The sequence below is a fragment of the Thamnophis elegans genome, chromosome 14 (assembly GCF_009769535.1).
Source record: "Thamnophis elegans isolate rThaEle1 chromosome 14, rThaEle1.pri, whole genome shotgun sequence".
Lineage (NCBI taxonomy): Eukaryota > Metazoa > Chordata > Lepidosauria > Squamata > Colubridae > Thamnophis > Thamnophis elegans.
Window position 1 is genome coordinate 49,258,404 of NC_045554.1, and position 25,857 is coordinate 49,284,260.

The 25,857-nt window shown below is 58.1% G+C and overlaps 2 protein-coding genes across 4 annotated transcripts; one reads left to right on the forward strand and one right to left on the reverse strand.

Moving 5' to 3' along the window:
* Nucleotides 1-1,535: 1,535 nt before the first annotated feature.
* LOC116517476 (cadherin-1-like) lies at nucleotides 1,536-8,689 on the reverse strand. Its single transcript, XM_032230442.1, has 15 exons — nucleotides 8,606-8,689; nucleotides 6,658-6,801; nucleotides 6,187-6,342; nucleotides 5,919-6,063; nucleotides 5,442-5,614; nucleotides 4,856-4,984; nucleotides 4,450-4,635; nucleotides 4,070-4,314; nucleotides 3,807-3,949; nucleotides 3,523-3,642; nucleotides 3,222-3,394; nucleotides 2,739-2,822; nucleotides 2,140-2,282; nucleotides 1,924-2,062; nucleotides 1,536-1,752 (listed from the first exon to the last, which is right to left on the reverse strand). Exons 1-15 carry the CDS (start codon nucleotides 8,654-8,656, stop codon nucleotides 1,663-1,665), a joined length of 2,121 nt encoding a protein of 706 aa, XP_032086333.1. The 5' UTR covers nucleotides 8,657-8,689; the 3' UTR covers nucleotides 1,536-1,662.
* Nucleotides 8,620-24,967, forward strand: LOC116517475 (B-cadherin-like). 3 transcript variants are annotated; one of them, XM_032230439.1, is made up of 17 exons: nucleotides 8,627-8,698; nucleotides 10,456-11,866; nucleotides 12,000-12,099; nucleotides 16,406-16,608; nucleotides 19,143-19,280; nucleotides 19,510-19,665; nucleotides 19,754-19,898; nucleotides 20,125-20,300; nucleotides 20,487-20,615; nucleotides 21,048-21,233; nucleotides 21,455-21,699; nucleotides 21,801-21,943; nucleotides 22,537-22,761; nucleotides 22,980-23,198; nucleotides 23,463-23,593; nucleotides 23,719-23,865; nucleotides 24,263-24,967. In XM_032230439.1, the coding sequence occupies exons 2-17, from the start codon at nucleotides 11,810-11,812 to the stop codon at nucleotides 24,470-24,472; spliced, it is 2,610 nt and encodes an 869-aa protein (XP_032086330.1). In that variant the 5' UTR covers nucleotides 8,627-8,698; nucleotides 10,456-11,809; the 3' UTR covers nucleotides 24,473-24,967. The 3 variants fall into 3 exon arrangements, with proteins under 3 accessions (XP_032086331.1, XP_032086330.1, XP_032086332.1); XM_032230440.1 differs by lacking the exon at nucleotides 10,456-11,866 and having other exon boundaries at nucleotides 8,620-8,698; XM_032230441.1 differs by lacking the exons at nucleotides 8,627-8,698; nucleotides 10,456-11,866; nucleotides 12,000-12,099 and adding an exon at nucleotides 15,743-15,839.
* The last annotated feature ends 890 nt before the right edge of the window (nucleotides 24,968-25,857 follow it).

Here is a 25,857-nt window from a genome sequence, read left to right on the forward strand (position 1 = left end):
AAGAGCTTAGAAATCGCCAGATACAGTAAAGATGGGACGCACCATTTGGCCTAGCACTCACATTTGAGAGGCAAAGATACCGTCTCAACTCAGTATGGAAAGCTTGAGATTTTTACCATAATATTTTGAAGGTTGGACATCCTGAACCATCTGGACCTAGAGAAAGAGCACAAGAAGGACAAGATAGACAGCAAACCACACAATTACCAGATAAGATGGATCATCTCTCTCTCTTAGAAGCACAAGAAGCTATGGAACAAAGACCAAACCGTATGATTACCAGATGAATGGAGCAACAATCCAAAATGCAACAAACCCAACAATCACCTGCTATCGGTCAAGAAGCTACAGTAACCAGTCTAGAAGCAGTGGGAGGAGCCAGGCTAAAGGTTAAACAGGCTGTCCAGGAGGCTCTAAAATAGCAATAGCAATAGCAATAGCAGTAGACTTATATACCGCTTCATAGGCCTTTCAGGCCTCTCTAAGCGGTTTACAGAGAGTCAGCATATTGCCCCCAACAATCTGGGTCCTCATTTTACCCACCTCGGAAGGATGGAAGGCTGAGTCAACCCTGAGCCGGTGAGATTTGAACCGCTGACCTGCTGATCTAGCAGTAGCCTGCAGTGCTGCATTTAACCACTGCGCCACCTTGGCTCCTCTAAAAAAGCTTCAGGAAACCAAAGGTGACAATTAAGCTTCTAACATGGAATGTCAATGGATTGAACTCTCCACAGAAGAGAAAGAAATTATTTCACTATCTTAAACAGTTCAAGAATGATATAATTTGTTTGCATGAAACTCATATTAAATCAACCGATCAAAAATATTTGATTAATACAAGACTTGGCCAACATTTTATAGCTTCTGCTATGGAAAAGAAAAACGGTATAGTTATATACTTAAGACATGAAAGCTAAACTAATCGAAGCAGACCCTCATGGAAGATACATCGCGTTAGATCTGGTTTTGGAAGGGAAAAAGACATTGATTCTGGGAATATATGCTCCTAATCAACAACAAAATGGATTCTATAGAAATCTTCATGCTAAATTAGTACAGTGGGATTATAGGTCTTGCATACTACTGGGTGATTGAAATGGTGTTATAGATACTAAGAAAGACAAGAAAGTTTCTCGCCCAAACACTCAGATGCGAGCAAAACTACCTAAATCCTTTTTCGATATGGATGACTTTGAATTGAGAGATACTTGGCGAGAAAGAAATGCAGAAGAATATGACTTTATCTTCTTTTCTGATAGGCATCAATCTTTTTCTAGGATTGATTTTATATTAACTACTAATGATTTGCTTTCCAGGGTGAAGAAGGCAAAGATTTCAGCTAGAGTTTTTTCAGATCATAACCCAGTTTGGATGAAGTTGGGAGGGGTGGCACAAGCAAGAAGGTCTTGGAGATTGAATGAAAATTTATTCAGATATGAAAAGTATATTAATGATTGTAAAAAATTGTTAACAGAATACTTTGTTTTTAATATGAATAAGGGTACACCTATGGAAATTGTATGGGATGCATACAATTTCAAGGTAGATCCTTTATTAGTCTTGGCTTTCCTCAGAGGACAGCCTGAGCCGGCCTCACAGCTGGCCTCGGGGGCGGTCCCGGATCCCAAAGCAGCCCTCCGGAGGGAAGCCGTGCCTCTCGCACTAGTTCCCCCAGTAGGTCACGTAGGAATAGGGGCTGAGCAGCAGCGGGATGTGCACCTTTTCTTCGGCCCCCGTGAGGGTGAAGACCACCTGCAACAAGCGAAGGGGGAGAGTTGCGGGGTCTCTTGGGCCTGGCAAGGGCACCTTCCAGGCTGCAGAAGCCCAGAGGCCCAGGGCCCACAGCCTGTGGCCAGGCGGGGCCCCCAGGACAACAGGAGGACCCAACTCACTGGCTCTCGTGTAGCTGAAACGGAAACTTACTTCCACGTAAGGGTAGAAGCTGGTGAGGCCCTGTTGCTGCCAGTACTCTCCGGTGGCAAAGTGCAGCTTGTAGGTGCCACTTTCCAGCGGCAGGGAGGCCAACTTGCTCCTGTCCATGCAGCCGTCCGTGCTGGTTGCGCTGCAATCAGAAGAGAGCGGGTGAGCCTGGGGGCTCCCAGCTGGCCAAGGGAGGCAGCGGCTGCCCCATATCCATACCTGGTCATTAGTTCCATCCAGGCCTGGTTGGGGGCTGGGAGCCGAGAGAGGTGGAAAGCCAGGCCGGTGGCAGGAAGGCCAGTGAGCACGTTCAGTGCATGGACGCTCAGGGATGTGTGGTGGCCCTCGCTGGGACTGGCAACCTGGATCCAAACAGAGAGCCCCGTGTGAGCCCAACCCTCCCGACAGAGCTTCTTCCCGCCCCTCGCAGCCCCCTTCCAACCACAGGAGGGCGGGTTCCCTGGGGTCCTGCGAGGGGGAAGATGCTGCTGTGCCCAGAGGGCTGGGCTTCTGCAGGCCTGCCCAGTTTCCTGGGTGATGGCCACATTGCCAGGGTGGGACTGCTGGATTTACCGGGGGCCGCCCTCCCTCCTCTGGCAGCCCGTCCATTTCTGCCTTTCTCAATCCAGCCCCTTCCTGCAGAGGCCTGGCAGGGAGCCAGCCGTGACTCAGCAGGAAGTATTTACCCTGCCAGGCCCCGTGAGGAGCTCCTGAGGGGGATGAGCTCTTGGTGGCAAGAGCTTCTAGCCTTTTGGGGGCAAAGCGCAGAGCCAGGGAAGAAGGAGGACACAGCTGGCACTCAGGGTCTCAAGAGTTACCTGGATCACTGCGGTTGCAGTGGTGGAAAGGCCCTGGCCCATCATATCTGCAGCTTGCACAATCAGGGTGTACTTGGGGGCTTTCTGGAAAGAGAGCATTTCATTGGGGTGGGAGGAAGAAAGCCCCCCAGGCTACCAAGCGCCTTCTGCTCAGGCCGGAGGTCTTCAGGATGGCAGAAAGGATGCCATGGGTCCGGCAGTAGGCAAGGGTGGCTTACAAGTCAACCCTTATTGCTAGGGGAGTCCAGGCCTCCCGCCTACACAGAGCTATGACTGTTAGACAGGCGAGCGTAGGGCGAGGGGGCACGATCCCTCTTTCCCAGCCATTGACCGGCTCTGGCCGGGGGCCCCCGTGGAAGGATGCACAGTCGCAGTGGAGAAGCCCCGCGATTGCATTTGGCTGCTGGGGGGGTGGAGTGACCATCCCAGGATTCGCGTGTCTTAGGTGGGTTGTCCCCCAGTCAGCCCCAGCCGCTCCCTCACCTCTTGGTCCAGACCTGACACAAACACACTGATGAGGCCGGTTCCATTATTGATGGTAAACATCCGTCTCTCCGGCTCCGGTTCCTGGCTGAGGATGGAGTAAGTGACAACCCCATTATAGGAGTCTACGGCATCGTCTGCATCCGTGGCCGTCACTGTCATCACCGACGTTCCTAGGGACACCCAGAGGGGAGGAGGGGCTGCTGAAGGGCTCTCTTCAAACAACAGCAGCCCAGCCCCTCTGGCCTGTCAGCCGAAAAACCCTCTGGCTTCTGGGCAACTACAAGCCGGACTCCCCTACCTGGTTTCGCCCCCTCTTCCACGGACCCTTGGAAGACGCTCTGCGTGAAGACGGGGCGGTTGTCATTCACATCCTCCAGATGCAAAAGGAGAGTCCCTGTGCCGGTGGCCGGCTCGTTTCCTGGACAGAGAGGGGAGGGTAGGTCAGTTCCTCAAATATACATACTTGGGTGGCACCATCCCTCAATTCCCTCCCCCCCACCAGCTCCCCAGTTGTTGTTTTTTTGATTGGGTGCGAGACAAAATGCAGAGGGTTATTTTTTTTGGGGGGGGGGGTAAGCTTACCACTGTCACTTGCCACAATTATGGCTTTGTAGATATTATCCTTCACAAAATCTGACTCTCGGTCTAGGGCGGCTCTTGACGTAATCAGGCCGGTTTCAGGGTCAATTTTCAGCCAGCCAGCTGGGTCGCTCCTCACCGAGTACCTGCAAGAGAAACCCTCCTGGGCTCAGCCAGCGTCTTTGGAGCAAGCGGCCTGCAGATATTCTGGGTTTCCCCCTTCAAATGATTAACCTTGGAACCAGCCTCTTCGCATAGCCCCATACCTGAGGGTCTGATCCATGAACTTGTCTGGGTCCTGGGCTGGGTACTCCGCTATCGAGTGTCCAATGGGAAGATCTTCAGGCTGTGACACCTTCAGTTCGGTGGGGAGGAAGACCGGGGGTTCGTTTTTATCGCTCACATTGACGATGACGGTGGCCGTGGAGGTCGAGAGCTGGACCGAGAATTCAGCCTCGTTCACTACGATCACGTGGAGAATATACTGCTTTTTGGCCTCATAATCCAGTTCCTGGAAGGGCGGAAGCAGGGAGAAAAGGTGAGTTGACTGGGTCCAAGGGGAACTCCCGCAGCTGACCCTCCAGCAGGGGGTGGGGCTGGGGAGGCACAGGATTCTAGCCCTGACAAAGAGGGGCCCACCGCTCACCTTTGCCGTAGTCAAAAGACCATCGTTGGTGCCCGGGTCAGTAGTGACCGCAAAGTTAGCCTCCTCGTTCCCTTTCACAATGCTGTACTTGGCTTTCCAAGCTGAGCTGTTCTCTTCATCTGCATCTGTGACCTTCAGGGTGGCAACCGGGGCCCCCACCTCATTCTCCGGCACAATCACGTTGTACTGCAAAAGGAACGGAGCCGTCAGAGCAGAGCAAGTGCCTGCCTCGGGGAGGGGAGGGGGGGGAAGGTCCAACTCCAGGGAACGGGAAGCCACAGATTCCACCCAGCGCCTCTGCAGTGGAAGTGCAGGATGTGGCTGGGGAGTTTTGCACCACAGGGAGATGAATTTCAGGGTGACACCAGCATGGCCAAGAGGGGGAGGGAGGGGAAAATCACATTACCATGAAGGGGTTGAAGATCGGCGGGTTATCGTTTGCATCGGTGATGGTAATCACAGCCGTCCCAGTGGTGCTTAAGCCGTTTCCCTGCATGTCAACCGCTTGGAGAACCAGGGTGTACTGGGGGATCCTCTGCAAAGAACCAAACATGCCCCCTGCAACACTCCGTGCTGGTGGGACAGCACAGGCCTTGGGAGACGGAGGAAGAGCGGCCGCCTGGCCTGAGGGGGGGAAGGTCTCCCAGCCACAGGAGGAGGAGGGAAGGCGGTGGGAACGCTTGGGAAGGGGCCCTCCATAGTTTTCCAGAAAGGAAATGGAGAGGAGGGGAGAGATTCTTCTGTTCTTGGCATCCGACCATCAAGGCAGCCCTCACGGTGGGGCTTCTCCTCTGGACTTCCTTGGAGAGATAACAATCTCTCCCTTTAGGACAAACAAGGACTCTTCCCTTGCTCACTCGGGACGGAAGCAGCAGAAAATGGACGAGAGAGATGCAGCCCTCCCTCCCTCCCTCCCTCCCCATGATGAATTCCCACCTCAGAAAAGGTCTGCTTGCCCCCATTCTCCACCTGTCCCAGCACCCGGCATTTACCTCTCGGTCCAGACCTGACACAACCACGCTGATCATGCCGGTTTCCTTATTGATGGTAAACATCCGTCTGTCCGGCTCCGGTTTCTGGCTGAGGATGGAGTAAGTGACGACCCCATTATAGGAGTCTACGGCATCGTCTGCATCCGTGGCCGTCACTGTCATCACCGACGTTCCTAGGGACACCCAGAGGGGAGGAGGGGCTGCTGAAGGGCTCCCTTCAAACAAGCAGCAGCCCAGCCCCCCTGGCCTGTCAGCCGAAAAACCCTCTGGCTTCCGGGCAACTACAAGCCCTTCCGGCTGTGGCAGGGACTGAGCCCCCAACCCCTCAGGGACACGTGTGAGCGGGCAGTGGCCGGACGATCCAGATGGCTTTGACCAGGACTGTCCTTCCTTGTCCAGGAGGGATTGCGCCTGGGTCCCAAAGGGCAGCCACGCAGCAGGGCCCAGGTTTTCGTGTCCTCTGCCGGACTCCCCTACCTGGCTTCGCTCCCTCTTCCACGGACCCTCGGAAGACGCTCTGCGTGAAGACGGGACGGTTGTCATTCTGGTCACTAATGTTGATGATCACCTCCATGGGTCCCTCTGCCGTCTGGCCATTGGCGAACACCGCATGGCAAAAGAGCTGCAGGGAAGGCAGAGAAAGGCCGTTATTCCCCAGGGGGGGGAGGAGAGAAGCCCCAGATGCATCCGGGCAGCATATTCCGTGCAGCTCAACCCTTCTTGGCCCCCAGCACTGCCGGCTCACCTGGTAGCGGGGAATCGTCTCCCTGTCCAGCGGGCGAGTCACCATCAGCCAGCCGGTCTCCCTCTGGATGGTGAAGGTGCCGACTGGAGGGATGTCGGCCCCCTGCCCAGTGATGCTGTAGTAGACGGTCTCCTCTTTCTCTTTGCTGGACTTGATCTGGTTGGGGAGATGGGGTGGGGAAGGTCAGGGACGGGGTGTGCCTGCAGCCCTTTCCACCCTCCGGGGCAGGGGCCAGGGGCGGCCTGTGGCAGAGGAGACCGCGGCAGCTGCGTTGCCTGGCCCAGGGCAGAAAGGGAGGCCCCAAGCTGGGCTGGAGTGAGTCCCATCCAAGGGGCTCAATCCAAATGTCCACTCGGCGCCAGCACAAGCAGCAACGCTTGGGGTCCTGCATTTGTGGGTCATTTGCAACCCTGGAGGAGAAACTAGCTAGCTTTAAAACGTGCAAGAGAATCCCAGTAGCAAAGTCCTTACCTCCACCAGCTTCTTGGGGAAAGGGCCCCTCTCATTCTCCGAGCAAAGAATCGGCGGGATGACCCAGTCTCTCTTTTGCCGCCTCAGGCCAGACGAAGACCGTGGGAAATACAGCTCCTCCGCCTGAGCAGATGGAGGGGTCTCCTGTGAGTAAAGACGGGAGTAAAGGGAGGGAGGAGCTGGCAATTTAGACTCCCTCTTGAGTAGTGAGGGGCTTAAGGGGCAGCAGAGGAGGCGGCTGCCCCATTGGTTCCTTGCCCTCCAGAAATGCCTGTGTCCAAGCAGAGAGACCTTGGCCCAAGGCTTCAGGTCCTGTGTCTGCAGCTGAAGTGGGGAGGAGCTAAAACTCCCCCTTTGCCAACCTCCCCTCTTCTGTCTCCACAGCCTTTGGGGCTGGTTTCCCTTCTTTGCAGCAGCAGTGAGAACGAGAGAAAACTGGAAGGAACGGGTTGCCCCCTCCCCCTTTGCCTGGGCGGTTGAGGGGAATTGACCTTTTTGTAGCCAGGATCCCATTTGACTGGTGGGCAACCTTTTGGGTTTAGGATTGCATCCCTGTTTCTCTCCGTAAACTCCAACACACCACCTGCTTTCACATCGGAGAGAAGTTGTGACAAAGCTTTGTGTAAGGGTGTCCCCTAAAGCACTTGACAAAATGCATCGGGGAATTCAGGCTATTTTGCCCCAGAAAGCTGCCTGATTAACTTAAGCCTATTTATATAGTGGCACCATAATGAAAATTAGCTGTCATCTTTATCACCCACTAAAAGCTTTGGGAATGCAGGATGGTCCACTTGTGAGCTGGATCCAGAATATCAGTGTCCCTTCTCTGGTCTTCCCAAGGATGCTGGCGATCGCTCACCCGCTCCGGTCTATAAAACCGAGTTGATGCAGAGGAAAATTCGTGGATTTAGCTGAGGAGAAGTCCGATCATTTCCACGCACCAGCCCTGCAGGGAATTCTGGCCTAAAACCAAGGTCGTCTTTGAGAAGGTGATAATCCATAACTGGCTTGGTTAGGCTGACTCTACTTGGACGCCTGTGTAGAATCGGTGGTTGTCGTCTTCCTCATTTTCCCCGGTTTTGCCTTTCCCACCATAGAACTTCTTATGCTGAGAGGTTTGGTTCTCTCAGGGGGAAATTGTGTGCATGCGTGTGATTGCGGAGGTAACCTTTGTGATTCAGCTTTATTGACTTCCTGGACTTTGAGCAAGAAAATGGCTTCTGTCCTTCTTTCCTGGTGGAAGGGCCATGGACACTCCAAGAATGAGAGATCAGGTTTCTCCTTGCAGAAAGAGGTCTCCCCGCTGAAAACTATCCCCCCCCCCTTAATGCATAGATAAAACATCTCAGCAGGGACAGAAGATTCGTGGAGGGTTTCCCACAGCTGCATTCCCCCCCTCCTTCCCTCTTGGTTTTATTGTAACTCTAGGTAGGCCAGAGACCCCTCCTCTTCATACCTGAGACCCTGAGACTCTCTCAACCCCGGTCTGTCTGGCTACTGGTCAGGTCCCTAGTGGTTTTTTCCATGAGGCTGTGTGTTCGCCGTGTATGAAAAATATCTCCTGTCCTGTTTAAAGTTTGCTGCCTCTGTGTCACCCTTAGGAAACTGTATTTGTTTTAAATGGGACCAGCTGGTCTGTGTGCATGTTTTCAGCCCACACCTGGCCCTGCAGCTCATTGTGCACCGTGATCCTGGGGGTCTTCGGTGACAAAGGCTGAAGAATTTGCTTGGCAAACAAAGCAGCTTAGCCCCCTCTCCTCAATGTTTTGCTGTTACATTGAAGGTTGCCCTGTGGAGTCCAGGCCCTCTGACTGGTGGAGGTCCAAGATCCCCAAAGGGATGGTCAGTCTGGGAGCAGAACCCATTTCCTGCACCAGACATTCTCCAGGACCGACACTGCCCCTCTCGCCCCTCCTTGCCGGGATCCCACCCACGACCACAAGCCTACCTGAAGGAGGAAGGTGAGGCAAAGCAGCAGCATGATCCCCAGGCAGCCCATCGTCCTCTTCCTCTGCTCTCCGTGGGGCCAAGTGGCCAGCAGGTGGGTACAATCTCAGGGCAGAAGTTTCTGTTTCTGTTAGCATTTTATCAGAGGCAGATAAGGCGGGGCCAAGTGCCAGTCAGCAGTCTTCGGATTGGAGGAAGGGTCACCAAGAGAAGCCCTCTGGCACGGGGCGGCTTTGAGCCGAGCTTTTCTTGAGTGCCCTGCAGGCCGGAAGCCTCCGTCCAGGGTCAGGTGGTGGCACGTGGACTTGGCGCCTCATTGTCAGTTTCTAAAACAAGCAGGGACGTAATCCTGTGAACTCATATTGTCTCCTTCGGATCCTCCGGAAGGGGCTTTTGGGAAAAGGCAACTGGAGTTTCTTGGGTTTCCTTCCCTTTCAAAACATTTCCCTTCTAATCCAAGAAGCTTCCGCAATTCAGTTCGCTTTGGGGGGGCTGTTTTTTTGTTCTTGGGAAAATGCACCTTTGGGACAACCCTGACCTGGATGAAGGAGGCTCTCCTCCGTAGAGATGGAGGAGCCTCCCCACTCCCCCCCCCCCCGCCCTTGTTCTGTGGGCAGAACAGAGAAGATCCGGCTCTGGTAGATCACCAGAGGGCTTCAAGAAAGGAGGTTGATAAAGAGAAGCACTGCGGGGAGATGCCGCCAGAGGGCGCCCTCAGAGCATTCTGCCTGCTTCTCCTCTCCTGGACACCCACTTGAGGTTTTTAATTGAAGGAAACCCCAAAATGAGAGGTTTTTATTCCCAGGAGAGGATGGCTGGATAGCGGCCAAAGAAAGAGGGAAACTATTTATGTGCCTGCTAAATTGTGGGATTGAAAGGCACAAGACCTACAAGGTGTGTGTGTGTGTGTGTGTGTGTAGCATGCTGGACAACGGCCTTTTAGTTGGTGGGCTTTTAAGAGCAGCTTTCCTCCTGATCCATACATGGAGTCAGCCAAGGTAAGGATGGTGGCTTCTGGCTTCCCCCTGCAGATCTCCCAGGGTCGGAGGCTGAGAGCCCGTGGAAGGGGGGGCTTTCTGTTCTACTATGGGTCTCCCCCGGCCCCTCTGGGCCCTGACCCTGGTCCCTTCCTTTGTTGCTAAGGCAGCAGAGGAGGGGGGCCCAGTGGCCTCACTTGTGACCCGGAAGCCAGGCTCCAAGACAGAAGTGGCAGAAGTATGTTGTTGCAGCATGTAAGACTCTCTCTCTCTCTCTCTGTGTGTGTGTGTGTGTAGTACACACTGTATACATACATACACCAAGTGTCTCATCAAAGGGGAGAGGACAAGTCTGGATCTGCTGGTGCCTTTGGGAAGGTGGGAGTGCCGCACCCTGGCACCCCGTTGACGGCTGCTCTCTCATCCTCTCACCTGGCTGGATAAGAGAATTGGGGCTTGCGGGATCCTGCCAGAAATCGGCTCTGAGCTTGCTAGAATTTGCCTGAGTCCAAAGGGAGCCTGGAGCTACTTTTCCATGGAAGTGAGTGATGCTGCTTCTATTGCCTAAACTCAGGAAGCTTTCCCTTTGCTTTAGACCAGCGTTTCTCAACCTTGGCAACTTGAAGATGTCTGGATTTCAACTCCCAGAATTCCCCAGCCAGCGAATGCTGGCTGGGGAATTCTGGGAGTTGAAGACCAGACATCTTCAAGTTGCCAAGGTTGAGAAACACTGCTTTAGACTTAGACCCTCCGCCCACCCCACCGAGCAGTGATCCCATCCGATTGGCATTTGCAAATGCAATCTTGATCCTGGTTGCTCACCAAGGGCCTGATCCCTTCTTGCTTTTAACTGAGGGCCTCTCCTTGGACACAGGCGGCAGCAGCAGCAGCTTTGCACAGGGAGGCCTTATGCAACCCAGGTCTCCTTCTCACCAGGAGCCCCTTCCCCAGGAGCCTCAGAAGAGTCCGGCTCCAGGATCCCAGAGAGCCCTGCTTTCCGCCCACCCAGAGGAAGATTTCAAGCTGCACCCAAAACAAGCCTTGCAGTTGGTCTCTGGGAAGAAGCTCCCAAAGAAGCTGTGTGTGTGTGTGTGCTGGGCTGAGGGAGCAGCTGAAGGGGAGGCCTTGCCTGTGTCTGGGCATACACAAGGACAACACTTCCTTTGGCCAGACGGTCAATCCTTCGGGTATCCATACATATTGCAAATAACATAAAACAGTGTTTTGCATTCTCCAGGACTCTCTTTTAGCTCAGTCATTCAAAGCTTTAATATCTTTTATACTTTAAAACGTCAAAATGGCATTTAAAGTATGTCTGACATTATAATTTTAAAAATGCCAATGGTAGTTTTTAGGTGTTTAGGTCCTGCCTCCTGCTCCTTACCTAACCAGGTGCAAACAAAAGGCACCCCCCCCCCACATACCAGATGCTCAGGAAGAATCTCAGCACTCGCCCCCCACCCAGCCCCGGTTGGTCACAGAAAGTCCCACCCGACTGCAGCTCCTGTTTCAGGGTTGGGGGAACCCACCAAGGCAGCCACTTTGACACAAGGGGCAGAGGTGGGAGCTGCCTGCTTCACTCCTGGCCAGATCCAGGCTGGTTGTGGGGAGGGGGGTGAAATGGGAAGACCTTCGGCAAGGCAAGCCAGGAGGGAGGGGGTTCTGCCCGTTGGCTGCCGGCTCCTTCGGCCCTCCGCTTTCCTTGGGTCTCGCCGTTGCCCTGCCGCCCCCTCCCCGCCTGCCCTCCGGCTCATCAGGGCGCTGCCGAGGGTGCAGGGAGAGTTCGGCTGGGGGGGGGCGAGAGGTGGAGGGGTCCTGGGGGGGCCGAAAAGGGGAGCCCACCCGATCGAGGGGCACAGCTGCGGGGGGAGGGGCGGAGGGTTGGCAACTCTTGCCTCCTTTCGGTGGGGGATCGGCTTTTGGGGCCGCGGGAGCCCCCTCCGTCGGGCCCGATCAAAGGAGCGGAGGGACTCTCGGAGCTTCAGCCGGGAGACCCCTCCATCTCTCTCTCTCTCGCACGCCGGGCAGGCCCGGCCGATCCCTGCGCCCCGGGGGAGGAAAGGGGGGCGAGGGGGCGGGGCGGCCGGAGCCCCGCCCGCGGAGCCTCACCTGGCGCGGCGCCTTTAAAGGCCTGGCAGGGCAGGCGGAGCCCATTCAGCCAGCGGGCGCGCGAACGGAGTTTTGGCTGTTGCCGCCGCCGCCGGGCGTCCCTCTCCTCGACGGCAGCGATGGGCTGGCGGCGGGCTGCGCGCCTCCTCCCCCTGGCCTTCCTCGTCCTCCTCCAGGTGAGCGCCTCCCCGGGCCCTCCTCCCCGGTTCCACGCCCCCCGGCCGCCGGCTCTTGCGGGTCTCGCCGGCGGCCGGGAGGGAGGAAGGGAGGGGGCGGCCGGCCTGAGCTCACCCATTCTCTGCCCCGCAGGTGGACCCCCGCCTAGCCGCCTGGCTGCCCCCGTGCCATTCCGGCTACGTCTTCGTCGTGCCCGACGGGCGGCTGAGTCCGGGCCAGGTCTCGAGCGAAGGTAAGCCCCGGGCGCCTCTCCTTCGTCCTGGCTGCCCCTCCCGCGAGAGCCCGGCCCCTCCGGAGGCCCCTTCGTCCCGCCCTCGGCTCCTTCTCCCCAAGCGGGGGCTGCCTGGCTGGGGGCGGGAAGCCGCCGCTGCCGCCTTCGTGGGCCAGGTACGTGCCCCGGGCGGGCGGACCTGGCTGCCCCCTCTCGGTCAGGGCCCGGCTGCGAAAGGGCAGCGGCCAGGAGTTCCTGGGGGGGCTTCTCCTTCCCTCCCCCCCCCCCCCACCGTCGCCCGCGGCTCCCCCTCCCTTCGCTGGACGCCCGTGGAGCGGGAAGGCGGTCTGAGTTCAATTCCAGACCGGTTCTGAAGTGGTGCCTTGGGCTCTCCCTGTGGCAGCTGCTCCTTTCCCCAAATTTTCATCAGTTTTGCGCCCAATGCTCCGCTCCGAATGGCGGAGTGGTCGCGGGAGGTCCCGAGTCCTCGAAAGATAAAGGCCGATGAACTTGGGGTTTCTTCGAAAGAGAAGGATTTGCCTGCGGCGTCTCTTAGGATTTCTTAATCCATCAGTTGCTCGATCGGATCCCTTCCGTGGAGAGATCTCCTTGGATCTAGGGTGGGGGATGGGCAGCTTCCTTGGGAAGGGGGAGGGGCTGGTGCGGAGGGAGGGGGGGTTCCTGCCAGGGACCCCGTCGGCTTTGCTTCTTTTGCTGGTCCCAACTTGTTTAACTCACCCCTCCCTTGAAGGGGGTGCAGTTAAAAGCAAGAGACCTAATTCCTGCTGCTGCAACAGTAAGCAAGCCCCCCCCCCCCTTTGAATTGCCCTGTGAGGGGGGCTAGGCTGAGCAAGCAGGGCCAGGCTGGGAGTTGCAGAAGGGGGGGGGGGCTTTGCACCCATGCCCCCTCAGCCCTTTTCCTCCTGGCCCAGTGGTGGGTAGCCATTGTCTGAGAGCCCCCCTCCCCCCTCCCGGAAGGGGCTGTTGTTGTGCAAAGCAGGCCCATTGTGCCCGAAACAGAGGCTGCTCTGTCTCTGCCCGGCCTCCTGTGCTTCAGCCTGGATCCTGCCAGGAATCCCTTGCCTCCCGCTGCACCAGCCCCTCCCGTCCCACAGCCCACAGCGGCCCTGATCTCCCCAAGGCCTGGAAGGAGAATGTGGGGTGGAGTTCTGCACCACCCAGGATTGGGATTTGGACAGCAGCCTGGGCCTCTCCCAGGGGCTTGGTGGGCGGCCTCTGAAGCCCAGTGCTCAGTCTAGTGGCTCTAGTGGAGCCCCCCCCCCACGTTATTCCCCCCTCCTCTGTAATTCCACTCTCCCCGGTGAGGGCCTTGCTGGAGTCTGTCTCAGGATGGGTGGGGGCCCTCCATTGCCCACGCAGGAGGAGGAGGAGGAGGAGGCGGGTCTGAACCCCGGGGTCTCCCTCCCTCCTGCTCTCTGCTGCCTTAAGGAAGAAGAGGCCGCTGCAGTGGCTGGAAACCCCCCCCCCCCTTCTGCTTTCCTGGGCAGCCCAAGCAGCTGAGCTCCTGGCAGAACTGGAGGTGGAGGGCTGACCCAGAGGGAGGGGATTCCGGCTCTGGCATGGCTTTCCCTCAGCCAGGGAGTGTGGCTAACTTTAGCCCCTTTCCCTTCCTCAGCTGAGGATGAACCCTGGGGGTGGCCCTTGCAGAGAGGCTGGGGGCTCCTCCAGAGAGCCTCAGTAGAGTTGGGGGTGACTGGAGGCCCTCAATTCATTCCCAGCTGAGCTCTGTCCCTGAGCTGCTCTGAGTTGTGGTGCATTTTTTCACTGCGACTTTTGCACCGAAAGGCCCTTGCAATGGAAGCATGTCAAGGTGTTTGTGCTCTCTGTGGGGCCGGAGGTCAGTGGGCCATTCCTGCACCCCCTCCCCACTAAATAAGCCTGGTGTTTGCTGAGTCATTTAGAGACAGACTAATCTGCCACCCAACCCCCCCCCCAGCTGGGTGTGTTTTCCTCACCTTTCGGGCAGCTTGACCCTGTGACGGAGGCCTTGAGAGGTGATAAAGAGCTGTTGCCCTCAAGGCGGCAGGATTCCAGGAAGGCTGCAGAAGGGGAAGGGATGGTCCGTCAGCCCCCTCCCCGCTCCTCCTCCCGGCCCCACTTAGGAAGAGAGGCAGGGAGCAGGCGGGGGGGGGGCACTCCATTTCCCTCCCCCCTGCCTTCGATATGAGGTGTCCTTGGCCAGGAGGGGAGCAGCCTCCTCGTAGCCCTTTGGGGGTGGGGGGTGGGGGGAAGAGGCAGCTCTGAATGGGCAAACAGGACAGGGCAAAGAGTGACTGGCCGGCCAGCTTCTCCTTGCGCTGGGAGGAGTCGGCAACTGAGTGTCCACCCTCTGTGGGGCCGAGAGGGAAAGCATTGGGGGGGGGGGTTCTGCTCCGCTCTTGGCCAGCCTCCTGGGAGAGAGAGATTGCCACTAATGGCATGCAGAGGGTTGCCATGCTAATGGCTGCCAAATGGGTCGATTCCACTAAGTGGGGGGAGGCTCTCTGGCCGCCTCCTGCTTCATGGGCAGAGAGCCGCTTCCCTCCAGCTGGGCCACCGCCCCTCCTCCCCACTGCTGGGCACAGGGCTGCCCATCTGTGGCGGCAAAGCGGATGGGAGGGGGGTTCCCCGTGTCCTGAGGGGGCCTTGGCTGTTCATGGCCTGGCCAGATTGTCTCTTGGGGCAGCCTCACAACGTCCCAAGACAGGCAGACGGTGTGCTGTGGCCTCACACAAGGGGGGGGGGCGTTGTTGCCTGGAAAGTCTCTTTCGAGTCATTCACGTGGTGGATGGGGGGGGGGTCTCCAAAGTCAGCTGTGCTCCCAGGACCTCGAATTGGAAGGATCCCTTTGGATCTTGCTCTGGGCAGGAATTTAGGGGAATGCAGAGCCTCTGCTGGAGGCCTCCATTGGAGGGAGGCCCTGACTTCACTGGGGGGTGGGAGCAGTGCAGTTCCTGCTGAGCATCTCTCTGGCTGAGGAAAGGGGGGGCATCGTCCTCAGCATGTCACCTATCATGGTGGGGGGGTCTTATTTCTCCCCACGCGAAGCCCCCCATTGCTGCTGCTGCTCTAGACCCACCGGCTGCTCTGTCCTTTGACGGGTGGGGGCTGCGTCCTGGGGTGCTGGCTGGGGTCTGTTGCTGGTGGGGCTAGCTGCTTCAGGGTGGGGGGGGACCTGGGTTGCTGGGACTGCTTGTCTTGAGTGCTGAAAGAGGCCGGGGGGGGGAGGGGTGTTGTTTTGGCTGGGGGCAGTGCTGCCTTTCTCCTTCTTGGAAGCAGAGAAGACTTTGGGGAGGGGGGGTCAGGTTGGCCCCTGTAGCAGACAAGGCTAGGAGTGCCTTCCTCCTGCCAGCTAAGGGGGCTGTTGCAATATAGTTCCTTGTGCAGGTGTGTGTCCTCCATGGCCCAGTTCATACCAGGGCATGCAGAGCCACGCTGAACCACACAGGAGAAAACAAACTCCTAGAACGCCATAACATCCTGATAGTTCATAACATAACATCCTGAGATGTGCCCTACCAATGACGCCCAGGATTTGACCATATATAGACTGAGCAGTAGATTAGAAATTGTACTTTTACAGGCTGTTTTTAAGCACATGCTATTGCTCCACCTGCCTTTGTCCTATCTCAATAGAAGGGGCTCTCAGACCCCCAATCTGGGTCGCTCCATCCTGAGAAAGGTCGTCTCCTGTCTTTTCTCACCATTGGCCTCATGGGCGAACCACGGGAACTTCACAGGGGGCGAGGTAGCTGCCCCTGGTGAGACCGCTGTGTGTGTGTGTGTGTACTGAGCATGCTCGTGGCTGTTTTCCTTTTAGTGGGGGGGGGGGGGGGGAACAAAACCCGGGAAGCTGGTGCTGCTTTGGGGCAGCTGCCTCAACAAAGGGCTCTCCCTGATGGTGAGGCCGTGCGGGAGCCAAGCCTGGGCAGCGGAAGAGCAGAGGCCGATGGTCTCAAGGCCAGACAGGGATCTTATCTGGCATGTGGGGCAACAGAAAGGAAACAGGGGCTGGGTGATTCTCCCCCCCCCACCGCCTACCTCCGTCCCTCTGTAAGCAATCCAAGGACTGGAAGTGCCAATCCATTAGAGGGCAAACAAGATCCTGGCCCCAGATGGGGGGGGCTCCCCAGAGGCCCTCTCGGGGGCATTAAAGACCCTCCCCCACCCCTCAGTCGGGCAACCACCTGCAGGAGGAAGGGCTCCTGATGGCCAGAAGAAACTCCCTCTGCCGGTGCCATTTACAGCAGGGGTGTGTGTGTGCCTGTGTGTCTGTGTAGGCCGTATTTTGGATCTCCTAATGCGGTGGCTTTTCTCTCCCCTCCAGTCAGGTCTGCCGATTGCCCGGGAGGGGAGCCAGTTCTGGGCAGCCCCGACCTCCGATCGCTGGCGGATGGAAAGGTGGCAGCAGTGCAGCAGCGCTACAGGCAGGCGCGGGAGAGGCCTTCCAGGGTGCATGCCAGAGATTCCAGGGGGACCCAATCATCGGCCTCGGCTGTCCTGCAGAACAAAGGCCCCCCTTCTTCGCAGGTGAGCCGCTTCTGCCGCCCTCGGGAGAGCACAGGTGGCAGGGGAGCCATGGCAACCCCTCTGCCCCCCTGGGCGGTTGCGGTGGAAACTATGCTAATGGAGCACTGGGGCCCTGCGCAGGTGGGTGGAATGTGGGAGGGGGTGTCACTCCTCTGCAAGAGGGGGGCGGAGGCTTTCACCTGGCCTACCGAGGAGGAGGAGGAGGATTTGGACTGAAGGTGCGCTGGGCAGGCCCCGCCCCAAAGAGTCTGCTGCCACTTCGACCCAAATGCTGCATCCGCATTGAAGTTTCCAGTATTGTGTAATACTTTGGCTGTTGTTGGACTACAGTTCTCAGCATCCCCAGCCAGCACAGCTAATTATAAGGCAGGCTGCTGCAGGGTGTGTGTGTGTGTTTGTGTGTTAATTCAACGGCATCTGTTGGGCAACAGCAGCAACACCATTATAGCACATGGATTTTGAGCAGTCACGTTAAAGAAAAATCCTCAAATTTTTCTGGACTTCATCCAGGGCTTCATTTCTCAACCGAATCACAATAATAGATTACTAAATAAATGTTCATAAAATGTAGGCATTGCCCAATGAAATTCTCTTTGTTTGCATCTTCAAGTGCAAAGAAATCCGAATTTTTCACGGAATAACAATAATTGATTCCTCCCATCTTCCTGTTGTCACCTTTTGAAAACATCTTTAAAAAGGAAATGGTTCTTTTTTTTAAATTATTTCTCTGTTTTTTATTGCTTTAAAAATAATAGAAAATGAAATAAAACAGAGAGGTAATTGTAATGCAAAGACATACAAAAACTACATGTGCAGTGCTTTTAAAAGTGAATAGACCAGAAAGAAAGGAAAGAAAAAAGTATGTCACTGTAGCAATTGTTACAATTCTATATACTTATCTAATGCAAATATTATTCAAGTACAGTCCATACACATTGATTTCTATGCATTTATATATTTTAATTTTCTGTATTTTATATAAATGTGTTCCATATTTCATCATACATTTCTATGCAAAATCTATGTCTCCGCTCATAGGTAACGAGTGCACTCAGGACCTCAATCCATTGGTTGAAAGGGCCTATACTCTTATCTTCCCAATGTTCACAGCTGTCATTCGACCATCATATAGCGGCTGTGACCAGGGGGGCATTCGCCCAGGTACGCCTGGTGCGCCAGTTGCGACCCTACCTGAACCGGGAGGCCCTCACAACAGTCACTCGGGCCCTCGTGATTTCTAGGCTGGAATACTGCAATGTGCTCTACATGGGGCTGCCCTTGAAGAGCATCCGGCGACTTCAGCTAGTGCAGAACGCAGCCGCGCGAGTGATTGCGGGTGCACCCCGATTCACCCGCATTACACCTATCCTCCGCGAGCTGCGCTGGCTACCTGTCGATCTCCGGATGCGCTTCAAGGTGCTATTGACCACCCATAAAGCCCTACATGGCAGTGGATCTGGATACTTGAGAGACCGCCTTCTGCCAATTACCTCCCTACGGCCTATAAGATCTCATAGGTTAGGCCTCCTCCGCATCCCATCGGCCAGCCAATGTCGGCTGGCAACCACAAGGAGGAGGGCCTTCTCAGTAGCGGCCCCGACCCTTTGGAACGAGCTCCCCGTAGAGATTCGTACCCTCTCCACCGTCCAGGCCTTCCGCACAGCCTTGAAGAACTGGCTCGCCCGTCAGGCCTGGGGATAAGGACCATTACCCCGCCTGAATGTTGTATGCATGTTGCGTATTATTTTTATTATGTGTTGTTGTCTTAGTACTGTATTGTATTGTATTCCCCTCTCCCTGGTTTCTGTGAGCCGCCCTGAGTCCCCTCAGGGAAAAGGGCGGCCTACAAATAAAATCAATTCAAATTCAAAATTCAATGTTGCAATATTACATCGGCTTTTTGACCGTAATAAGGGCAAGGAGAATCCATTTACATTGTCGGTTATCAAATCTCGTCTTCTAGCTATAGAGTTCAAAAGAATATTGTCCCCTGAAATTTTTAGCTTTTGTCACGCTGCAAGTTTCCAACCGGGCTTGAGTAACAGAGCTATCTTTTCATTATTTATCTCCCTCCCTCCCTGTCTACCTACCAGGGCTGGGTTCCTGCCAGTTCTAACCTCTTCTAAACCTCCCCCGCCTTTTAGGAAATGGTTCTCAATAGGCTATTAAAATGGCTTCACATACTGTACCTCGGTCCATAGAACGGGCTGCATTCTTAGCTTTATATCCTTATAAAAAGGAAACGTTTGCATGTTTCTGGGCTTGGCTTTTGGCATTTTCTTGTGCACCCCACTTCCTTGGTCCTGTCACTCGGCTTGAGGTCTCGGGTGGCAATGGGGCGCCTGGTCAGCTGAGCTCAGAGAGGCCGCAGACGGCCCGGTCAGCGCCTGCAGACCACGGCTGGAGAGCAACTGTCCTTGGGCAGTGAGTGGGGCGATGCTGGCCTTGTGGGCCAGGGGGCTTCTGGCCGGGGTCTTGTTTGTGCACCCCCAGAAGGGGCCTGGTTCCCATGGGGCAACTCCCTGCTCTTTCAGGGGGAGCCGATGCCGGCCAAGCGGGTGGAATGGCCGAAGTTCCCATCGATTCTGAAGCGGCGGAAGAGAGACTGGGTCATCCCCCCCATCAGAATGCCTGAGAATGAGAGAGGCCCCTTCCCCAAGAAACTGGTCCAGGTGGGTGGAATCTGGAGGGAGGAGGATCTGGCCTTGCCCACCCGGGGGAGAAGGGGGGGCGCCAGATTTTCTGGGTCAGAAGTCCATCGCCGCCTGGGCAGAGACGATGCCAGCTTGGCCATTGGGGTGGGGGTGGGGAGATTGCTGTCCTGATGGATCCGGCTCCCTTTTGGGGGGGGAGTCGGGGGGGCCAAGAAGTCTAAGTTGGCCCTTTCTTTCCCTGCCTCAGATCAAATCAAACCGGGACAAGGAAACCAAGATCTTCTACAGCATCACAGGGCAGGGGGCCGACACCCCCCCAGAAGGGGTCTTCATCATTGAGAAGGAGACGGGGTGGATGAAGGTCACGCGGCCTCTGGACAGAGAGAGCATCGAAAAATACCATGTAGGTCGTCCTGGCTGGAGCTGTGACGGAGGGGGGGGCTTCGGGGGGGGGCTTCGGGAATTCAAGACGGGCTTCCCTCTTTCGGCAGCTGTTGTCCCATGCGGTCTCTGAGAACGGCAAACCGGTGGAAGAGCCGATGGAGATCATCGTCACCGTCACCGATCAGAACGACCACAAGCCCGAGTTCACACAGGAGGTTTTCCGGGGGTCGGTCGTGGAAGGTGCAACCCCTGGTAAAGAGGGGGAGATATTGCGCAGGGGGGGGAGGAGAGGTTTGGCCCCAGCAGCCGGGAGGGAGGGAGGGAGGGTCAGGAGGCGCTGCGCAAACCCTGCTAGGATTGTGAATGTGAGTTCCAGCGCTGGGGCAGAGCCCAGGGGCTCCGGCTGGAGAGGCGGCAGGCGTGGGCCAGGGGCTCGCTCTCTGGCAGCTTCACAGGGGCGCCTGCTCCCCTTTCCTAGGGACGTCTGTGATGCAGGTCACGGCCACTGATGCCGATGATGCCATTGAGACCTACAACGGGGTCGTTGCGTACTCCATCCTGAGCCAAACGCCCCAGGAGCCCCATCTGCAGATGTTTGCCATCAACCGAGCAACGGGGACCATCAGCGTGATCGCCAGCGGCCTGGACCGAGAGGTAAAGGCGGGGCTGGGGAGGAGAAACACGGCTCCTCCCCCCTCCTCCTCCCCCCCCCTCCTCCTCCTCTCTGTCTGACCTGGCTGACCCCTGAAGTCTTCTCGGGTAGAGCCGGAGTTGGAACGGGCCCTTCCTTGGAGGACACTGGCCGGCTCAGGTGCTAACCAGAGCATTTTCTCTTCCCAGCGAGTGGGGGAATACACCTTGATCCTGCAGGCGGCAGACCTGGATGGGCTGGGCTTGACCACCACAGCATCGGCAGTGATAGAAATTACAGATGCCAACGACAACGTGCCTGAATTCACGGAGTCCATGGTAACTTATTCTGCAGAGGAGGGGAGCGGGGGGAGGGGGGGGCTTCCTGGGAACAGGCCGGGCTGCACGGCATAGGAGCTCAGCTCCCTCCCCTCGGCTTACGGCACAAGCAGAGACAGGCAGTTGTGTGAAGCTGCCATTGTGAACTGGTTGTGAAGGCCACGCAAGCCAAGTCGTGGCTTAGCATGAGGCCTCATAGGGTGCCTGCCTAGCTAAGGTGTTTCCACCTGGTCTTGTCCCAGCCTCCCTCCCTCCTCCTCCTGCAGGCTTGGCTCAATCGATGCTCTCCCTCTTAGGTGGCCAGGAGGGCTGAGGGCTCCCATGGCTGGAAGGGCAGCAGTGCCTCTCCTCAAGCCCCCTGAGCTGCCAAAGGATTGGGAGGGGGGCTCGTTATCCTTCGGGCTCTCAAGTGGCTGCTTGCCTCCCCTTCAGTATTTGGCAGAGGTGGCGGAGAACATGGAGGGTGTGGAGGTGGTGAGGCTGGCTGTGACCGACAGGGACGAGCGCCACTCTCCCGCCTGGCACGCCGTGTACAGCATCGTTCAGGGCAACAGCGGAGAGTTATTTTCCATCTCGACGGATCCAAAGACCAACGAAGGAATCGTGACAACAGCAAAAGTAGGCAGAAACACCAGCTCCTCCCATGCACAAGCTTGTGTGTGTGTTTGTGCGCGCGTGCAAAGAGGCGCTGGCGAGGGAATTCTGGGAGTTGAAGTCCACACAACACAAAGTGGCCAAGAGACTGCTTTAGCCATTTCTGAGGTGACCGGAGGCGGCTTCTTCCCTCCCTCGGCTGGGCAGCTGCCTCTTCTGACGAGGGTTTTCCGTCTCCTGTTTAGGCGCTGGACTTTGAGACGGGAGAGCAGTTTGTTCTGCAGGTGGCAGTGGCCAACGAGGTGCCCTTTGCCGTGAAGCTGCCCACCTCGACAGCCACCGTGACCATCAGCGTGACGGATGCCAACGAGGCCCCCGTCTTTGCACCCCCGGCCTTGAAGGTGAAGGTCTCGGAGGACAGCCCGGTGGGACAGAAAATTGCCACCTACGCGGCACAAGACCCAGACACTGCGCAGTCCCAGAAAATCAGGTCAGCTGCTTCACTGAACTGCCAGGGAGGCTCCCCCCCCCCCTTTGCCTTGGCTTCAGGAGGACGGCTGAGAGGTCATTTTTCCATCCCTCCCCCTTCAGGTACTTGCTGGAGAGCGACCCTGCCCAGTGGCTGGATGTCCACCCGGAAACCGGCATCATCACTGCCAAGGCACCCCTGGACCGGGAATCTCCCTTGGTCCAGAACGACACCTACGTGGCTATTGTGCTGGCGGTGGACGATGGTAAGCCCTGGCGGGTGGAAGAGGGAGGGGGGGGCGGCTGCTGCTCGTGTCTGGGAATCAAGGGCTGCTTTGTTGAGCTGCTTGAGAGCGGCCCATGTGAGGGGCACATGGTGGCCGGCTGCAGAGGCTGCCCAGTCATGAGACCCAGCCTCCTGGAGGGGAGGGCGGGGTTCCCCCCTGCTCCTCAAGAGCTGCACAGAGAGGAGGCCACGCCCACCGGGGGGGAGCATGGTTCCTACTTCGACTTCCTACAGGGGGCCTTGCCCCCCAAGATCCACCCTCTACTGCTTCAGACTGAGGTGCCCGAGTGTGCCCCATCCTTTCTGCTGTTTGCCATGGCCCGGGCGGGGGACTTGCTGGGCAGACAAAGCAGCCTCTGGAGCCACACTAGGCTGGGGGCCTGTGGGAGCCTTGCGGGAGGAATGGGGCAAGATGTGGCGGGAGATCTGGGGGCTGTAGAGGTGCAGAAGTGGGGCCTGGGAAGAGAAACAGCCTGAAGCTTTTCAAAGCAGCCATTGGGCCTCTGCATAATCTGCTTTTTGAGGCTGTTCGGTTTTAAACATGGCTCCCCCTCCCCCGTACTCTGCCCCCAGGAAGCCCCCCAGCCACAGGGACGGGGACGCTGCTGCTGACCCTCCTGGACGTGAACGACCACGGCCCAGAGCCCGACCGGCGGAAGTTCACCGTGTGTAACCACAATCCAAGCCCACAACTGCTGCGCATCTCGGACAAGGACCTCCCGCCCCACACCTCCCCTTTCCAGGCGGAGCTGGTCCACAACTCGGAGGAGAACTGGTCGGTCGAGATGGACAGCGAAGGTGGGCTGCTGCCTCGGCCTCCTGGGAAATGGGCGCTGGCGGGACTTCCAGGAAGCTTGGCCTTGGCGCCCTCCAGCCCTGGTGTCCTCTGCACTCCGTGCCCGGGGCATCTCCCGCAGTCCGCCAGGTGTCTTGGCTCCCGTAGGAGGGAGGGGAAGCGGCCCAGCCCTTACTCCCAAGGGTTGGCCTTGGGCCTGACCGTTTCCCGGCTCCTTCAGGGGAGACGGCCATCCTGAAGCTGCTGAAGCCCTTGAAGCGAGAGACCTACGACGTCTACCTGCGGCTCCTGGACCAGCAGGGCAAGTCGCACCTGACCGTCCTCAGGGCCACCGTCTGCGAGTGCGAGGGGGAGGTGGACGAGTGTCTGGAGGGGCCGATGCCCATCGTCGGGGCGCCCATCATCCTTGCGGTCTTGGGGGCCGTCTTGGCCCTCCTGAGTGAGTATGCAAAGGGCCGCCCTTGCGGGGAGGGGGATCCGGGGGTGGGTTTCCCCTCCCAGCTGCTAGAGCCACACATCAACCTGGGCACCCTTGTGAGAGCGACCGCAGCTGGGTGGCGTTTCCAGGGAGGCCGGGTGACGCCCAGCGGTTGGGTCTTGGGACTGTAGCAATGGACCCCCCTTCCCCTTGAGCTCCGCTCCCTCCCTTGGCTGCGACTTCAGTGGAAGCGCCCACTGATCCTGGCCGGGTTCTGTGTTCCAGTCCTGCTGCTGCTGCTGCTGCTCTTCGCGAGGAGGAGGAAGGTGGCTAAGGAGCCGCTGCTGCTGCCGGAGGACGACACCCGGGACAACATCTTCTACTATGGCGAGGAAGGAGGGGGCGAGGAGGACCAGGTGGGGAGGGGCGGGGAAGGGCCGAGCTCTGCCCAGGGTCAGGTGGCTTTGGGGAAAGGAGCTGGGGAGGCTTCGGGCGCAGCCCCCTCCCTTGGCCAACCGGCTCCTCCTTCCCTGCCCCAAAGGACTATGACCTCAGCCAGCTGCACAGGGGCCTGGACCCCCGCCCAGAGGTCCTCCTGCGGAATGACGTGGTGCCGGCCCCTTTGCCGGCCCCCCAGTATCGCCCCCGCCCTGCAAACCCTGATGAGATCAGCAACTTCATCTGTGAGGTAAGGGAGGCTGGGGGGCAGGCCAGGCCCTGGCACCTCCGGCTCTGCTGCCCTGGGGCTGTGCTCTCTGAGAGGGTTGCCCGCCAGGGTCTTCTGCCCCCTGTAAGCAGCAGAGCCACCCCACGCCCAGGCCCACGGGGGGAGGTGGGGCTATACATTTGGTAAACCTATGGAGATAAGGAGAGTCTAGAATCAGCTGAACCCCCCTTTAAGGCTGATATTGGAGCTCCTGGGTTTCCAGGTGGGCCCACCCCCCTATAGCACCAACTTTGGAGCAGGCCTTGGGGCTGCCTTCTCCTCCGGCCGCCCTGCCTGGACCAGCCGGGATGAGGGAGCCTCTGAAGTTCTGCATGCCCCACAGACAGGCGCCCCACAGGCTTCCTCCTTTCCCACCCAGAACCTGAAGGCTGCTGACCTGGACCCCACAGCGCCCCCCTACGACTCCCTGCTGGTCTTCGACTATGAGGGCGGGGGCTCCGAGGGCGGCTCCCTCAGCTCCCTCAACTCCTCGGCCTCCGACCAGGACCAGGACTACGACTACCTGCACGAGTGGGGCAGCCGCTTCCAGAAACTGGCAGACCTGTATGGGGGAGGCGTGGCCGACTAGGGGGCTCCGCCCTGCAGCCCAACCCCTCCCCGAAGCTGCGCTGACCAGCTTTGCTCGGCTGCCCTGACCACCACGCCCCGTTGGAAGCACAAGGGGCTGCCACGGACTTCGGGGGCTCCAGGAGACGAACCTTCGACCGTCTTCGCAGGGGGGCAGCTGCAACTCTGCTTCCTGGGCAGGGGGCAAAGGTGTCTGGGGAGGGGCTCTGTCCTGAGAGGGACCTGGCTGCAGGTTGTGAAGTCCCCAACTGCGCCTCTGTCTGGGGCTGCCCTGCTGCCAGGAGCTGAAGGTGCTGCCCAAGATGGGGCTGGGCTGGGGGGGGGAGGGGAGGCTGCCGGATGGTGCCCCCTCCCCACCTTCCTGACCTCTACTCACGTATTGTAGCTGTTAGGACTTGAGATTTCTTTCCTCTTTTTATAGCACGTGTGAAATAACTCGATGATCACTAAAGGGCTGGACAATCAGGATGTAAAGTTTTAATAAAGGCTTTTTTTTAAAAAAGGCACAGCAAACCGTGTCATGTTTTCGAGGGACCGAAGGCTTCCCTGTGCCTGTTGCCCGCCTTCACACAACCGCCTGGGTGGGGCAGAGGCTTCTGGGTCCTGCGCTCTGGCCCTCCCCAACCCCCCCCCCCAATTCTCCTCCCTCCTTCCCACCCGAAGGCTGCAGCCCTCCCAGCTTCTCCCCTTCCCCCCCAGCCGCTGTCGGCTCTTCTGCACGGGGGCCTCTGTCGGGTCCTGTTCTGGGGAGGAAAAGAAGGCAGACGCTCCTGCCTGAAGCCCACCTTCCCACTCCCACCCGGGTGGGGCCTTTCTCCTGCAACGATTCCCGGGCCCTCTGGAGACGGGCAGTGGCTCCAGCCGCCCCCGTCTCCCCCGGCAGGAGGCAGAGAAGAGCCGGGGAGCTTGAAGCGGCCCCGCCCCTCCTGCTTGCTTGCTCCGGGCTCTTGGCTGGCCGCCAGCTCCGCGCTCGCCCGGCCGGTTTTTCCTGCCCGAGGCGGGAGAGGCCCGCTTTGCAAGGGGGGCGCAGCGGCGCCGCCGTCCTGCCCGCGAATGAATGGCCGAGGCGGCCGCGGGCGGCGGAAGGATCGGGCTGGCCGGGGCGAGCGTCGCCGCCGCCTCCCGGAGGAGAAGCGCTCGCAACTGCAGACCGAAGGGGCGGACGGCGCCGGGCTCGGCTGGGTCCCTCACTGGCGGGGCCTTAGTCGGCTTAGCGCCTGGCGTACAGCTGGCTGCTCCGACGGCGCGGTCCTTGGCGGGCAGCCCAGCGGAAGGAGCCACGCTCCTCCGACGGCCCCGCCGCCCCCTCGCCCTTCCCTTCCCCGGGAGACAGCGAGCACTTGCAGGCAGCTCTTCCCAGGCGACCCTCGGCGCTGTCCGCGGACG